General features: G+C 34.3%; 1 protein-coding gene across 1 annotated transcript in view; it reads left to right on the top strand.

Annotated features, from left to right (window-relative positions):
* Positions 1–15613, top strand: part of LOC124366701 (probable chitinase 10) — a 32930-nt gene that overhangs the window by 4158 nt on the left and 13159 nt on the right. Inside the window, exons 2-11 of the mRNA XM_046823300.1 lie at positions 1687–1875; positions 2385–2596; positions 2767–2899; positions 3501–3631; positions 3801–3989; positions 4878–4994; positions 5404–5563; positions 10033–10222; positions 10876–11108; positions 12689–13147. Coding sequence (XP_046679256.1) covers positions 1687–1875; positions 2385–2596; positions 2767–2899; positions 3501–3631; positions 3801–3989; positions 4878–4994; positions 5404–5563; positions 10033–10222; positions 10876–11108; positions 12689–13147 — 2013 coding nt within the window. The remainder of the gene's footprint in view (positions 1–1686; positions 1876–2384; positions 2597–2766; positions 2900–3500; positions 3632–3800; positions 3990–4877; positions 4995–5403; positions 5564–10032; positions 10223–10875; positions 11109–12688; positions 13148–15613) is intronic.

Genomic DNA, 15613 nt, shown 5'->3' with positions numbered 1-15613 from the left:
AGATTAAGCACTGTTAATCAGCTATTATACCTGAGTTCCAGCTACATCCTGATAGATTTTCTCTCGATTCCAGCTGTGTGACTAAATGAGATTTGTCCAGAAACAAAACAACCCAATGGATGGTTTTTTATTAACTTTTTCAACACTGGTGTTGGTACAATTATACATCATGGAATATGGATAAGGAAACAATGAAAGGCAGGGTTAAGATATGTTGGGAGAAATCTGGCAACACTGTCTTACTCATCAGCTGTCCCTCTCTCTATCTATACCACTCGCGCCTCGCTACGTCCATCAGTGCCGGCCTAGCTGCCTTCAAAGATGGAGCTCGTTGTTACCGCCAGATGCGAAATTCGTGCTGTGATACGTATTTTAAATGCAATACAGATTTCACCTATTGAAATTCATCGTCAGTTAATCGATGTTTATGGGGAAAACTGCATATCTGTTCAACTCGTTCGGAAATAGTGTAGAGAATTCAGTGAAGGCCGCATGGAAATTCACGATAAAAACCGAAGTGGACGGCCTTCAGTTTCAGATGGAGTTGTTTGAAAAAGTTGAGACAATATTGCTTGAATATCGGAGAATCACCATTCACGAACTTGCTTTGCTTATTCCTGAGATTTATCACTTATTCCCAAAAATTAAAGGAACACTAGGGTGGCCAATGCTGCAGTACCGATGATGAAGTCAAGGAAGAGGTTATTCGATTCCTCAAAGGATTCTTATACCCCTCGTATATTACTAATATATGGTAGATTTTTTCAATAAAAGTACATTCGCTATTATCACATCGCTTTATCTTTATTAAATAGACAACTATTTGAATAAACAAATGTAGCAAAGTCATATTTTGTTTTGTGTTGTGAAGAAGTTAATAAAACATGTATGTTATAAACATGTTGTAACATTATAGTAAAACAGGTGAATAATATTCTAGACTACACTTACACTAACTCTAATCAGTCCCTATCATACTCTTTGGACAGATACAGAAAGACAAGTTCAGCAAGCAGGGGTACCAACATCAAGACCATCTTAATCCCTTTCTTTATGTTCATTGGTACCTGTGACAAGATCTGGAACTCAGTGTGGATTGACTAGCCTCTCTCATACTTGGGTTGGGGGCTCTTATCCATCTATTGAGTTTTCCTATCTTCTCTATTAGTACCTCAAAGGAACTGTGTTAAACTTCAAACTCTTTTACACTCTTATTTTTGGTCATAGAATTTGGGGTATGTCTAATTTTTAGTTATGATAAATATGTATCCAGATGTTTTTCCAGGTTTCTTGTAAGATGTTTATGTTTTGTCAATGAAACACAAAAAGTTCTAATATTTCTAAATCACAAATAAAAAATATTGAAAAAACTAAAAATTGTTTGGATGCATTTTAATCGTGACTGTAAATAAACTAAAATAAGGTTGTAAAAGTTTTTGAAATTTAACATTATTTGTACGTGGCTAAACAAAAGATCACCTACAGAAGAGTCAGTACTTAATATATCACCCATATTGTAAATGAGTTTGATTCTCTGAAGAGTGACTTAAATCAATTTATTTAATAGGACATTTTTCAGAGACTTAATGCGTTGAACTTTGAGTTGTCATATTATTCTTCACCAGAACAATCTACTTAATCGTTTTACCTTAAATATCTTCTTGATAAGCTATTTCTTCTTTCCAGGTGGTAAACAAGAAAAATCAGTAGTGTGCTACTTCACAAACTGGGCTTGGTATCGAAGTGGTATAGCGAAGTTTAGACCAGAAAATATAACTGCCTCCCTATGTACTCACATCATATACGCTTTTGCTTCCCTGGATGAGACAACTCTGACCATAGTTCCATCTGACTCTTGGGCAGATATTGACAATAGTGAGTATTTTACAATATAGAATCAAAACGTTTATATTCAAGCTAGGGTTCATCTATTGAGAAATTTCTCATCCTGTGAATGAAGATTTAACTTTCTAGTGTTCATTATGATACTGCCATTGAAAACTGCAAGTTGTTTTTGACAAAGATCTGTGTTTCAGATATTTTGAAATCCTATTTTAGGAGCAGTGTTCTAACATCAAATTATTGCAGTGCTTGGGAAATTAAATTTGAGATACTTTTTATTGTTTTCAATCCTCAGATAATACATCATTCACCTGAAAGAAAACCAAATATATGAATAAACACAACATTTTGTCAGAATCAACTTATGTCTTTCAACATAGTAAAGGAAATAATACCTAATGGTCATCAGTGTTGTATACAACAGGAAGATAAATTTACTTTATTTGAATAAAGATAACAATTCCAGGAACTTTTAATTCTGTCTCCAAAGTTCCCAGCAGAGTGAGTCTTTCATATCTTTCATCTTCATTCAACTCTTACAGAATTCTTTGAATTGGTAACTGCACTCAAAGAGTATGGACTGACAGTACTGATCGGTATTGGAGGATGGAACAACTCGGCAGGCAACAGGTGGAGTAGACTTCTCAGTAACTCCACAGCACGAACAGCTTTTGTTGCATCTGTCATCACTTTCATGAAGAAGTACAACTTTGATGGTCTGGACATGGATTATGAGTATCCTGGTTGCCCTCAGGTATTTGGTCAAAATATTTTTTATTCTATATGTTTCTTTAATGTAACTCTCAACATTACGTCTGCATGTATACTTATTTAAAATTCATTTTCCATCACTATTTTAATTTATTTTGCTTTCAATATTTCAATGCGCCTTTATTTTAATAAATTTACTGTATTATTTTGTAGGGCAATAGAACAGCGGGTCTCCCGACTGACTCAGAAAACTTCAACTGCCTTATGTCTGAATTGAAAACTGCCTTTGAAGAGAAATATTTGCTCACAGCTGCTACTGCTGGTGGCAAAAAACTTATCGATGAGTGTATGAATTACAAAATTATTTCATTAGTTAAATGTATAAGTTGAACCACTAATAGAATTGTTCATATTGTAGCATTTTGTAAGTTTATATAAAGCTGTTTAGTTGTGTAGGGTTTTCAGAAGGTTAGTTTAACTAAACTAATAATTGAATAAACATAATAGTGTGTAGTGAATAAAATAGCTTTTTAGGTGATTAGTGGACTTCTCCATGGCTTATCACTTGGTTCAGCGTTTTTTTCACTACTTTTTTATCACTATGTGCTGATTATATCATGAAAGAACTATGTCAGATTGTAATTAATAAATTAGTGTATTAGGTCAATAGTGAACTGCAGGGCTTATCACTTGGCCCAGTGTTTTTCTCACTATGTGCAGGTTATAACATGAAAGAACAATGTCAGATTGTAATTAATAGTTTCTAGATGATTAGTGAACTACTCCAGGGCTTATCACTTGGCCCAGTGTTTTTCTCACTATGTGCAGGTTATAACATGAAAGAACAATGTCAGATTGTAATTAATAGTTTCTAGATGATTATTGAACTACTCCAGGGCTTATGACTTGGCCCAGTGTTCACACTAGTCTTTAATTACTATGTGCAGGTTATAACATGAAAGAACTATGTCAGATTGTTGACTGGGTGAACGTGATGGCATATGAATACCACAGTTCCGCAGATGGGGAGACAGGAGCCAACGCTCCTACTTGTGGTACCAATTCTTCTTGGGGTGCGGTGAGTACTAAATAAGCTCTCCTTATAAAGTTCCATCATATTTGTTCAGTTTTGATTCTGTAATTAAACCTTATCCTCTTACCATTTCAAGAACGTATTTCTGTAATTTAGACCAAGAGAAAGGACTTTTTCAGTTTCAGCAACTGATAATGACCTAATTTGTTGTTAGGTCGAAACTATCAAGTATTACATCAATGAGCTGGAATGCCCTCCTGACAAGATTGTGTTGGGGATACCGTTCTATGGTCAGACCTTCACAATGGTTGACACTTCCCCAGCACAGTTTGGCGTACCGGTTTCTGGCCCTGGCACAGCAGGCACTTACACCAGCAATGCAGGCACTCTCGCATACTATGAGGTGATTGGCTTCCTTGATAAACATTCACAGAACTAGTGATTGGCTAGTTAAATTAAGACTACTGTTAGTATCTACTGCTATTATTCCGTTTCATTTCTTCTACTGGAGAACACTTTGTTTACAAAAGTAGTAATAAATCGTATTTGGTATGAAGAGTGGTTTAGACAACCAGTTGTTGAGAACTCTTTTGTTTCTGTACAAAATCCATCTTGTTACAAGTTGTATTAAAATTTTATTGTATTGTAAGAAATACTGTAAAAGTTAGTTTTACAAAGTCTGTCATTTATGTGTGTGTTTGGAACATTTAATAAATAATTAACCGCTGGGTTGATGACAACTTGAAAATCAGTCACACAGTTATAGCTCATATAATTTTCACATCCTTTTTTTAAATTGTGTTATCAAAGCAATTTAAAAAAAAAACATTGTGATCTAAAAATTGTTTCAAATGCCAGTATGTAATTAGTGGGTCACACATTTCAAAACCGAGAGAGAAAGAATAACTTTAGTCATAAACCGTTAAGATTTGAAAGGCGTAAAAAATTACATTATATTATATTTTATATGAACAAAGTTGCATTATTTTAATTAAATATATCTCTCAAAGTTTCTACAGGACAAGAACTCATCCACTGTGTCATAAATTTATTGATATTGTCTTTTCAAAAATTACAGTCATAAAAATGGTTTTTGAGGTGCAACCCATGTATCCATTTTGGGAAGGAAGGGGAATGTTGTTTTCAAAATCATTAATCTCTAGTAACTCTCTCTTTAAATTATCTTTGATCATTTTAACTCATTAAAAACTTATTCAAACTTAGAAAGTGTTCAGAATATTCCATGAAGATGTTACTGTTATATTTATCCATGTAAACTGTATTGTTTCAGATTTGCCTGCTGATAAAAAGCGGTTACAACTATGGCTACAGTCCAATAAATGACAGTTACGCATGGAGTGGCAATCAGTTCATCAGTTATGATAGCCCAACGGACATAATCAGAAAGGTAAAAATTATTAAGTCATTGCAAAAATTGAGTAATTTCATGTTATATTTCAATCTTACTCCATAACAAATGTGTTAATCTTCGAGGAGGCATGTCTTAGGCCTAGGTCTATACTGATCCCAATTATATTTTAGATATGGAACCTACCTCTTGTTGACCACTTGATTATTATGTTTCAGTCTTGTCTCTTAAAAAGAGGTTTAATTTAAAAGGAGCTATGTTTTGGGCTTTGGCATATGATGACTTCAGTGATTCACACCCCTTGTTGACCACTTGAGTGTTGTGTTTCAGTCTTGCCTTATAAATAAGTGGTTTAATATAAAAGGAGCTATGTTTTGGACTTTGGACTTCAGTGATGCTTGTGGATGTGGAAGCTACCCCTTGTTGACCACTGATTGTTGTGTTTCAGTCTTGCCTTATAAATAAGTGGTTTAATCTAAAAGGAGCTATGTTTTGGACTTTGGACTACGATGACTTCAGTGATGCTTGTGGATGTGGAAGCTACCCCTTGTTGACTACTCTGAACCAAGAGCTGAGATGTCTAAATTCCTCAAGAATCCAATGTTACTGATTCTCCAGCATTAATTACAGCAGAGATTGTTACAACCAATGGAATAAAGTGTTTGAATCATGGTTACTTTATCATTTTTAAATGGTACACCTTACAAACGTTCATAACAATTCAAACGGATGGACTAAGTAACATTTATAAGAAAAACTTAACAGTGTTTAGTTATTTTTTATTGCCAAAAAGTTTTTTTGTTTTATATTAATGATTACTCACCTTCAAAGTCCTTATTCGTGGGTTTTGGAACAATTTTGATATATGTTAAATTATCTTCTGACACTGAACCATATAGGAGGTACATTTTGTGATCACTTATCATGACTATATTGTTCTGTAACTGAAGATGATGTAACATGAATTGAAACTGGTACCAAATACCACAAATATGAGGATTGATTAGGTCACTTATATACTAACAGAAAAATCCAGAGGCTTTCAGTTTCTGGTTTTGCACAGTAAAATGGTTTGCCAAATATAACTTTTAAATTCTGAATTGATGGATTGGTCAATTATATTATTGGCTCCTTATATGAGTCTTATATCTGGCCCATGTTTAGTACTATGATGTCAAGAACCAAATATATATTTCAAGGTGATTCACATGATTGGGATGTAGCGTGTTGGTCTTTTTTGACAAGAAGCTTACAGTTATGTTGTGGGGGGAATTACAGACAATGCAAAAAGTGTATGGAAAAGTTAAAAGTCAAGACAATCGGAATGTAAGATCGTAGCCATCACTCAATACAAAGAGAGAAAGATAGACTAAAATAATACAATTACTTTCTTTCTCATTTCACACGTGCTTTGTGAAGCACATGAAATGCATGTAATAAATTTATTGAATAAAGATTTTTTGAACTTTGAACACGATTTGACACTCATATGTGATTGTAACGACTTATGACCACATTTTGTGGTTTGACGTCATTGCGATCAGTTCTTGAATTATTTCAACTAAATAACGATCAGAAAACGTTATAGACAAAGCAGAAAACATATATTTGTATTGTCTTCATGTTCTAGTTGTTTCATTTTATTAGATAATCGCATATTCAACAGGCTTCTGTCAGCTGATCGCAGATAATAACTTCATGGCGTGAGTAAATAAAAGAGTCAAGACTTGGTTACAAGGCCCTACATTAGTAATGTTAGTTTCTTACATTAGTGAAATAGATTGTTCTTTTAGTGAAGTGTTTGAGATTGTTATAGATTATCTCAAACCTGTTATAAGTTGTAAAAACTGTCAGCTTTTGATAGCGAAACTTACAACTGCATGGACAATGTGTCTTTGTTTTTCATACAGTAATAAGTAATCTTATGCATACAAAAATGGTATTAAAAATGTATTACTAGCTCTACAATAAGCATTTTAGTGAAATAATAATCAAGTGTGTTGTACTGTATTTTAGCAAGTGCGCAGTAGGAAAAAGTGCACATGCTAAAAGAATTATATCAAAGGGTTAAATTGCCTTTAAATGTATACACAATATTCACTCATTTATCGTCATATGGCCATAAAGAATTGAAGTTTTGAAGTAAAGTTTATAATTATTGTTGCTACCCTATGACATTTACTGATGATAAATCTGAATAAAATATTAGATTGCACATCTCGAATATAGTGTTATGGCTTTCAACTTTAACGATGTGTAACTAACTTTATTCCTCTCTTCTTTGAAAATATTTAGATAACATGTTTTGCCAAGGGTCATTAAGGTACATTGCCAGCATAAACTATAACTGTTATCGTTTCATTTACATTAATTAAATTATTCAAGCTTTCTATTTAATAATGTGATTTTTCAAGCTTAATAAATTTCTTAGCTCTAATTATAAACCATTATTGTAATGATTGTTTAGCATTCACTTTCTTTAACTTGATGATTTCAAATGTTAATTTCGTAATAAAATATGACTAGGGAATTATTATTTTGCAAATGACTGACTAAAAATCAGCATAGTCAATATCTATTTTGGTAGTGGTAGAAAATTTAGATCAACAGTCTTATAAAATTTAGAGTAATGTCCACTTTACTGTTTTTATTTACGCTTGTTTTCATATACTCAGGATATACCACTTCCGCTTCCGGTTGCTGTAAGTTATCAGTGTCATTTTTATAACGTATTTTATTTATGGTTATGTTGTCCATAGTATAAAATAATCATTCTGGCTCAGTCGGAAGAAGTAGGTAGATTTTGTGACAAATGAAATATTAATTTTTTTTATGAATATAGGATTCCACCTACATTTGTACAGAAAACAATTTTTCTCTATCTATAAAATAACAGATTTGTGAATTATTTTAAGAAAGCTCACCATATTGGAGTGAAATGGTGAACCAAGCTGGTCATTGAACTCAGCTGAGATATTTATAAGATCAATAAAACTTTTTTACGAAGTTTGATACTTTTGTCAGTTTTTGGTGATTGGAATTTTCTAATAAATGTCATGTGGTGCCAGAAGAAGCGACAATCTGCACATTATTAATAGTAATGTGACTGGTGTTCATATTTGTATTTTGAAATAAATGTTACAAATGCATGTTTTTAACAAAATTGGGGGACCTAGTTGGTGGCCTGTTTTTACCAATTCAGACATGAGTGAGCATGAGGTTGCATTATCTGTTGTGCAACATATTATTTTTAAGTTTTTAACAGGTGTTAACCATTAATAAGATGTTAACCATTGAACATTTTGAATTGGCTGATAGGAAATATTCCTTATCATAGGCTCAATTGTTTTATTGATACAGCAAGGATGAGAAAGTGTGGAGATTTGAGTCATGGTTGACATCCAAAGTAAGGTCTCACTGATGCCGCTATATTTATGCAGTTTTTGACCTTAACGAAGGTCAGACACTGTTGAAGATAAAAGTATCTTGGCATCAGAAAAGTCTGTACCTGATGGTTCCAAAATTGTTGAGCAAAAATAAAAATAGCTCAGATTGCAAATCACTGAGATGTTTTCGGCTCAATTTCAATAAGAATGGGATAGCTTTTGAAGTGCATAGTAAGGTATGATGAGATGTGGGACCATAATTATAACTCAGGAACAAAAGAAGCACTGAAGAGAGAAATACTTATAAAAAATTAAGAGATTGATGACTCAAGTCATAATTGTTTCAAGCGTATGGAAAAATATATAGAGCGTACAGGACTCTGAAAAGTTTAGACTTTTTGCATGTTCTTCATTGATTAATTGACTAAAGGCTAGCGAAATCATTCCTAAAACTCTTGTTATAAATTTATTTTAAATTTCAGACGGTTGTTGACATATTTCGTGGATTACATGTAAATCTCATTTGTTCTCTACAATTAAAAGTAAAGACCTTCTGAGTCTAAGCGATCTTCTCCTTAAACCACTTTAAACGGAAAACCACTAAAACAACCGGGAGTTGATGATTTATACATCTTAAGCATCAAACTGGGGCCAGGAAGGTTAAAATGAAAGTTATGAAGCCAAATTGTGGTACAGTAAAAGCCATTATGAACATATTGCTGTTGGTATTCGCAGCAACTATCCAACTGAAGCATGAAGCATGAACGGAACAGTCCAACAATCTCCAATTCCCAAACTTACTATAATAAGCAAGAAAACTGTAACAAACAAGAAAGAAACACAAAACTTTCAAATGTTGCTGGGATTTAAAAGATGCATTTGCCCTTTTAAACATTGTGCAGTGATCTCAATTCAGTCTCTAATAACTTTAGTACAAAATGCGTCAGGGGTGCCCAGAAGGGGGGGGGGGCATGGCGCAATTTGCGCCATCAAAATTTTTGGGGGGGGCATGATTTTTTTTTATGTTAACATTTTAAAACCATGACGATAACCAGAGAAATGAGAATTATACTCAACAGTTAAGTTAAAAGTACTGATTAATCATTTAACCATATCATCAAGATTCAAGATCGAAATTGCCATAGCTAAATATTATTCCGCCGTTTAAACTAACTCCAGGATCTCCGTGTAAATCCTTAAGAGAAATATTTTATTTGTTTAGGGCGATTAGGTTGGCAGTGGCTCAACTGGCAACACTGTCTTGTCTGCCGTCTGCTGTCTGTCACAGTCACATCACAGCCGTTAGTGATGTACTGATGTGAATGTGAGTCGTGAGTTTTGGTACCTATTGCAACAGAACAAAACTGTCTCGTTTGAAGAAGCTCGGATACGGACGTTAATGAAGGTTGAATGTGCGTGTATTTGTTATGCGTATGGTATGTCTTATGTTATGTTGTACAGTTGTAGATTTGTGATTTGTTCATAACTAAAACTAAAGATGCCTAAGAGAGCAAAAACGTTGTACAAATTTAAATGCCTAGAAGTGATGTGCAACACGATCCATCGCAAAGACAAATGGTTGGATCACTGTAAGAAGAAACATAGTTACAAGTTTAAGAACAATTTAAAAATCAATTATAAAGTGGTTGAAATAAAAGTCGACAATGGCCCATGGCAAAAATACGTTCCAGACCCAAGCCAATCTACATCCCTGGATGACATCCCTCATACTTTGACGAGTAGGCCTACCCAAGACCAAGATGAAGATGTTTTTGAGCCAACATCAGAAAGTTTCCAAGATAAATCTACCAGCGAGATCGAGACTGATGCAATTACTCTACCACTACTAGAAGTCACAGACTCTGAACTAGAAACACAAAGGTAGGCCTAACTTTGTAATAACTAACTAATGTAAACCTAAGAGGCAAAAACGGTTTTTACTTAGTCAAAATTTTAATATGTCTAGGCCTAGGCGCAGAGCGCAGGCTGTTATATTGTTTTATAGAGGCAAACACGATTAACACGAATACTAAGCCTTTATGTATCCAACCTACCTAAAAACATAATATCTTGTAAAATGTATGGTATAGCCTAACTTACCCAAGCTTGTATTCTGAGGAGTCAAACCAAAGTCTGATTTGGTTCTGCCGTATTCACTGTTATAGGTATTTTGGTACTGTTCAGCACTCTGTGGAGTTAGGTTAGGTTATAACATAGGCCTAATAGTTATGTACCCAAATAGTTTGACCCAAATACTGAATACAAATATAACCGTGTACAACATTCTTGACGTTCTTCACTGTCTGAATATTGTTGTAGTTCGCCAAAGTCCCGTTAGAGTTCAGAAGCTTCTTGGTTGTTTATCTATCGACGGGTAGAGCATAGAATTGGCGTGCATAGAAGGGTTAATTTTCTTCAGGCAAATGTTGGAAGTTATAGGCAATAGGCCTACCATTTTTTGAGAATTTTAAAACCTATTAGCTTAGGGCTTAATAACTTCTCACAGACTAAACAAATTTTGTATATATTTGTAGATCAAACCAAGAACTGGAAGAACAGGAACCTGACAATTTTGGAACAAGTGATGTAGATGAACCAGACTCGGATATTTCATCTAATGAAGATCACAGTGATCCAGCTTCATATGCTAACCTCAAGCTCTCTCCTGAAGACATAAATGTGGCTCTAAATTTGGAAAATCAAGACTTATCATCAATAGAATTTCCTTCAACGAGTGGAAGAAAATTTAATCCTCTGTGGAAAAATTGTATATTGCCCAATAACAGTGTGAAACCTAGGAAGTGGCTAGTGTACAGTAAAAAAAGGACGCTGTATTTTGTTTGCCTTGCACACTATTTGCACTTCCAACTGAACGGTCTGTATGGGGAACAACCGGCTACAGAGGGTGGACAGAGCATAGAGGAGAAAGAGATTTTTTACTCCACGAGACTTCCAAAAATCATATATCTGCAGAGGTTGCCAGAATTCAATGGATCTCACAAAAGAGAATAGATTCGAGCCTTGCTCAACAATGTAACAGAGCAGTTGACCAAAACCGAGAAGTCCTGTCAGTTGTCATTGATTGTTGTAGTTACTTGAGTGAGGAAATGATTGCCTCTCGCAAAAAACGATGTTTTAGAAGGAAAGCTGTTAGGTTTATTTAGACTTATAGGAAAATATAGCCCAGATGCGAGAGTTTACCTTGAAAAAATTGATAGAGCAAGGGCTGAGAATGTAAGACTGGGATCTAATTTCTTGAGTTACAGGAACATTTTTGATCTTATCAATACAATGAGTGACGTGGTAGTTAATAAAATTGTAACAAGTGTGAATTTAACCAACATTTATTCGATTATACTAGACTCTACCCAGGATGTGAGTAAAAAAGAATGTACCACTATCATCATAGTTCGCTACATTGAGCACATGGATGATACACAACAAACTACAATATCAAACGTAAAACCAAAAGAGCGCTTGGTCAAGGTTTTTACAAGTGGGGATACATCCGGGGAAATGTTGTTTAGAGAGCTAAAGAAATGCTTAACAGCCCTAAACCTTGATCCCAAAGGTATAGTGGGCCAGAGTATGGACGGTGCAGGGAACATGAGAGGGCAGTTCAAAGGTCTCAAATCACTAGTCACAAAAGAAAACCCTAAAGCTTTTTATGTATGGTGCTGCTCTCACAGGTTCGCCCTTGTTGTAGAGCAGTCCCTTGATATATGCTGTCAAATGAGGAATTTGTTTTCATTCTTGGAAGATTTGTATGTTTTCATGTCAGGCCACAGGAGACACCACCTTTTGCTCGAAAATCTAGAAAAGGGGGAAAAAAGAAGCAAGAGACGCTTAAAAAGAGTACAGACTACTCGTTGGTCGAGTAAAACTGACGCCCTTCAAACCATTGTGAGTTGTTTTGAAACAATAAGAGATACATTGCAAGATTTGTCGACTGACAAGAATTCTGACAACAACACCAAAGCCAAAGCAATAGGCCTCCTAAAGCAAATGACAGATTTTGAAAATATAAGCACAATATACATAGCATCTTCTTTGTTCAAAATATTGTCTCCCATAACAATTTGTTTTCAGTCACCTACCATTGATTACAGTATAGTCCCAAAAGTTATTAAAGAAACACAGGAAAAACTGACGTTCATGTGCCAAGATTCGGCGTAGGAAAAGATTGAAAGTGGCATTACTTCCTTTGCTGAAGAACACAACATTTCTTTACCCACCAGACAACGAATCAATGGAAAAGGAAAAGATTCATGGACGAGTTGGCAATTGAGGAATGCATAGAAGACCCTATTAAGAAAGTAAAGGTTGATATTTATTTCAACGTTCTAGACTCTCTCTACAACCAGCTAAATGACAGATTTCCAGAAAGTTCTCTGGCTATGGTGTCGCAGATGGGATATTTTTCTCATGATGGAATTTTGAAGATGGTAGATGATAAGAAAAAAGGCCTAAAATGTAATCCATCTTCAATTGAGAATCTTTGTGAATACTACAATCTAGACAAGGAATTAATTGTAGATGAACTAGACATCTTCATTGATGTTTATAAAGCTACTCACTTGGACATAGATATTTCTGATGTCATGTCTGAGAAGAAGAAATCAGAGAGAACCAGTACTGCTAACCCCGAGGATAGTTTAAGTTCTGACCATGATGAAGATGAAGAACAGGAGGACGTTACAGTGACTGACAAGTTCAAGAAAAAGAAAAATGTTGACGACTGGGTGAAAAGAGGATTTATTAGACCATACAGGTGCCTATTGAATCTATCAGGATTCCCTCATCTCAGTATACTTTATAGGATACTGTTGTCTCTGCCAGTCACAAGTTGTTCTGCTGAGAGAACTATGAGTCGGTTGAAGATAGTTAAGAATCGTCTAAGAAGCACCATGGGGGATAGTTGGCTTTCAAGCTTGCTCATTCTTTCTTGCGAGAAAGAAATTCTAAAACAGATCTCAAATGAAGAAATCATCAACAGGTTTGCACTTTCAAGTGTGCAAAGAAAAAAACTTCTTTTGTCAAAAATTTAAGAAAAGTATCAAATGAAGCCAATTTCAACCTTTCAAATTTACACCCTATTTACCACACAGTAATCAAGTAACTATTGTAATGTTTTATTACTTTTTTCTTTTTTGTAAAAGTTGTTATTGTTATTGGTATTAGTAGATAGAATTTACAAAAATGTACTTGTTCAGATGATATCTTTATTCCAAAAATCAAACCATTTAATGATACATTTTGTTAGATTTTTGTTATTTACTCTTGTAATGTAAAAGTAAATACAACCTACAACACAACATCAGTAACAACCTGTTCCAATTTATAATAATTTAGAATACCTAAACTTGCCAACATTATATAGCTTATTAATTTACAGCTATGTTTATTCCATTCACTTGTGAAAACTCTGGTTATTGTTAAACATGATGCCTCCACCATAATAGAAACAAAATTAAATTAATACATTTATTAAACTTTTTAATACATGCCGTTTTATGAAATAAAATTTACAACACTATTTGGATTATAATAGGGTAAACTATACAGTCATTGGCACTTTAAGATGCTATTCCTTACGTCTGTTCAATATTTTGTTTCTCAGACACATGAAAACATATATTTTGTTAATATTGATTGATTTTTGGCTTTATACTTTCTTTTTAACATTCACAATAAATTTAAAAAGTAAATATTTATGTTATGTGGAAGTGGAAATATTTATTTTGTTATTATGTTACATAATTATAGTGATTGGCACCTAATTCCACAGTTATTGGCATTCTGTTTGACAGTCATTGGCACACTTTCATATTTTGCTAAAATAAGAGTGAGGCAATGAAATCATGCACACAACTTACTCTAAAATGTATAATGTGTATATACAACTATTGAATACAATAATTATGATTGCATAAGTAGAAAGTTTAAAAAATAATATTACTTCTATAGCCTATATGTGACGTTAAAAATTCAAATAAACTAGACAATAATAGTTTGCCCTTCTACAAAATCTTAATAAAACCATTAAATGTTTAATTCGTTGGCAATTTCATTTCCAAAGTCCAAAACAGATGTTGCATACAAACAACAGGATCATGTTGATCAAGGTCCTCTCTGTTTTGTATACATTTTATATGATACAGTCTATCACACATGTCACATTCAACAGGTTGGGAGACTTCTTCGTCTTTGAAGTTAGTCCCACAACTGTAGCACAATCCATTTTTTGTTACAGGAAACAACTTTTTCCCCCACAGACTTAGGCTTATGTGATACAGACGGTCCGTTATCAACATCAATTGACTTTTCAACTTTGACTTTCCCACATAATTGATCTTCATAATTTTTCTTCTTAACAGAAATCTTACTATGTTGTTTAGTAGAGTTTTCCTTTCTGGGCTTTACTTAACTTCTTTTTCTTCTCGTAGTCTTTTCCTTTCTGGCCTTGGCTCTTTCTATCTTTTTGCCTTTTTTTCTTCCTTTTCTTCATAAATTATTTTCCATTTCCTTCGAAGAAACAACGTAAGGTACTCTTTCTGTTTTTCTTTTGCCTTTTCTGGTTGGAGTTTCGGGCCAACACGAGAACATCAGCCAAAGCTGGACCACTGCTTTCCAGATGCTTGGGCAATGCCTTGTGAAGCATGTAGCGCAACACGTGAACCTTCACTTAACTTTTTCTCGGGTGTTGTATATTATGGTCAAGTTTTACATTTAACACTGTTGTACATTGTCATTCACATTTTGATTGTTGAAGATATGTGGTGTCATTTTTTAATGCATTGGCACTGACATCTGGTGCAGGTAAATTAATTTCAGGATCATAGTTTTTGTTGTTTTTGTAACATCAGTTGTGTGGCATCTTTGACAATAGGCCTATCTGGCACACATACATCAGTGACAGTTTTTGGAGAGTGTGGATTTAGTTCCATGACAGCATGTGGCGAACCAAATTTTTTGAGGTTGCTTTATTTCTGGAAAACTCCTCCCCACACTCGATATAGTGTGAAAAACAGTGGAGGTTCATTATTTTCCGACACAACTTTCTCTATATTGCGGAATTTTTCTATCATTTCGTCTCCTACAATCCCTTCGAATTGATCCAAGGTAACTACATCTTTACCGCTTAATGGTACAATTTTTCATTTGGGTTTTACCAAGACACTTTGTATAGTCCAATTGAGTTGCAGTTCCAAGGAAACAAGCCACAGGCTCTAAATCCGTTTAGTAAGTGTTTGAGGCTTGACCTCGTCCACT

Source organism: Homalodisca vitripennis, chromosome 7, assembly GCF_021130785.1.
Source record: "Homalodisca vitripennis isolate AUS2020 chromosome 7, UT_GWSS_2.1, whole genome shotgun sequence".
Taxonomy (NCBI): Eukaryota; Metazoa; Arthropoda; class Insecta; order Hemiptera; family Cicadellidae; genus Homalodisca; species Homalodisca vitripennis.
The sequence above is the reverse complement of the archived record's forward strand: the minus strand, read 5'-3'. Positions and strand labels throughout refer to the sequence as shown.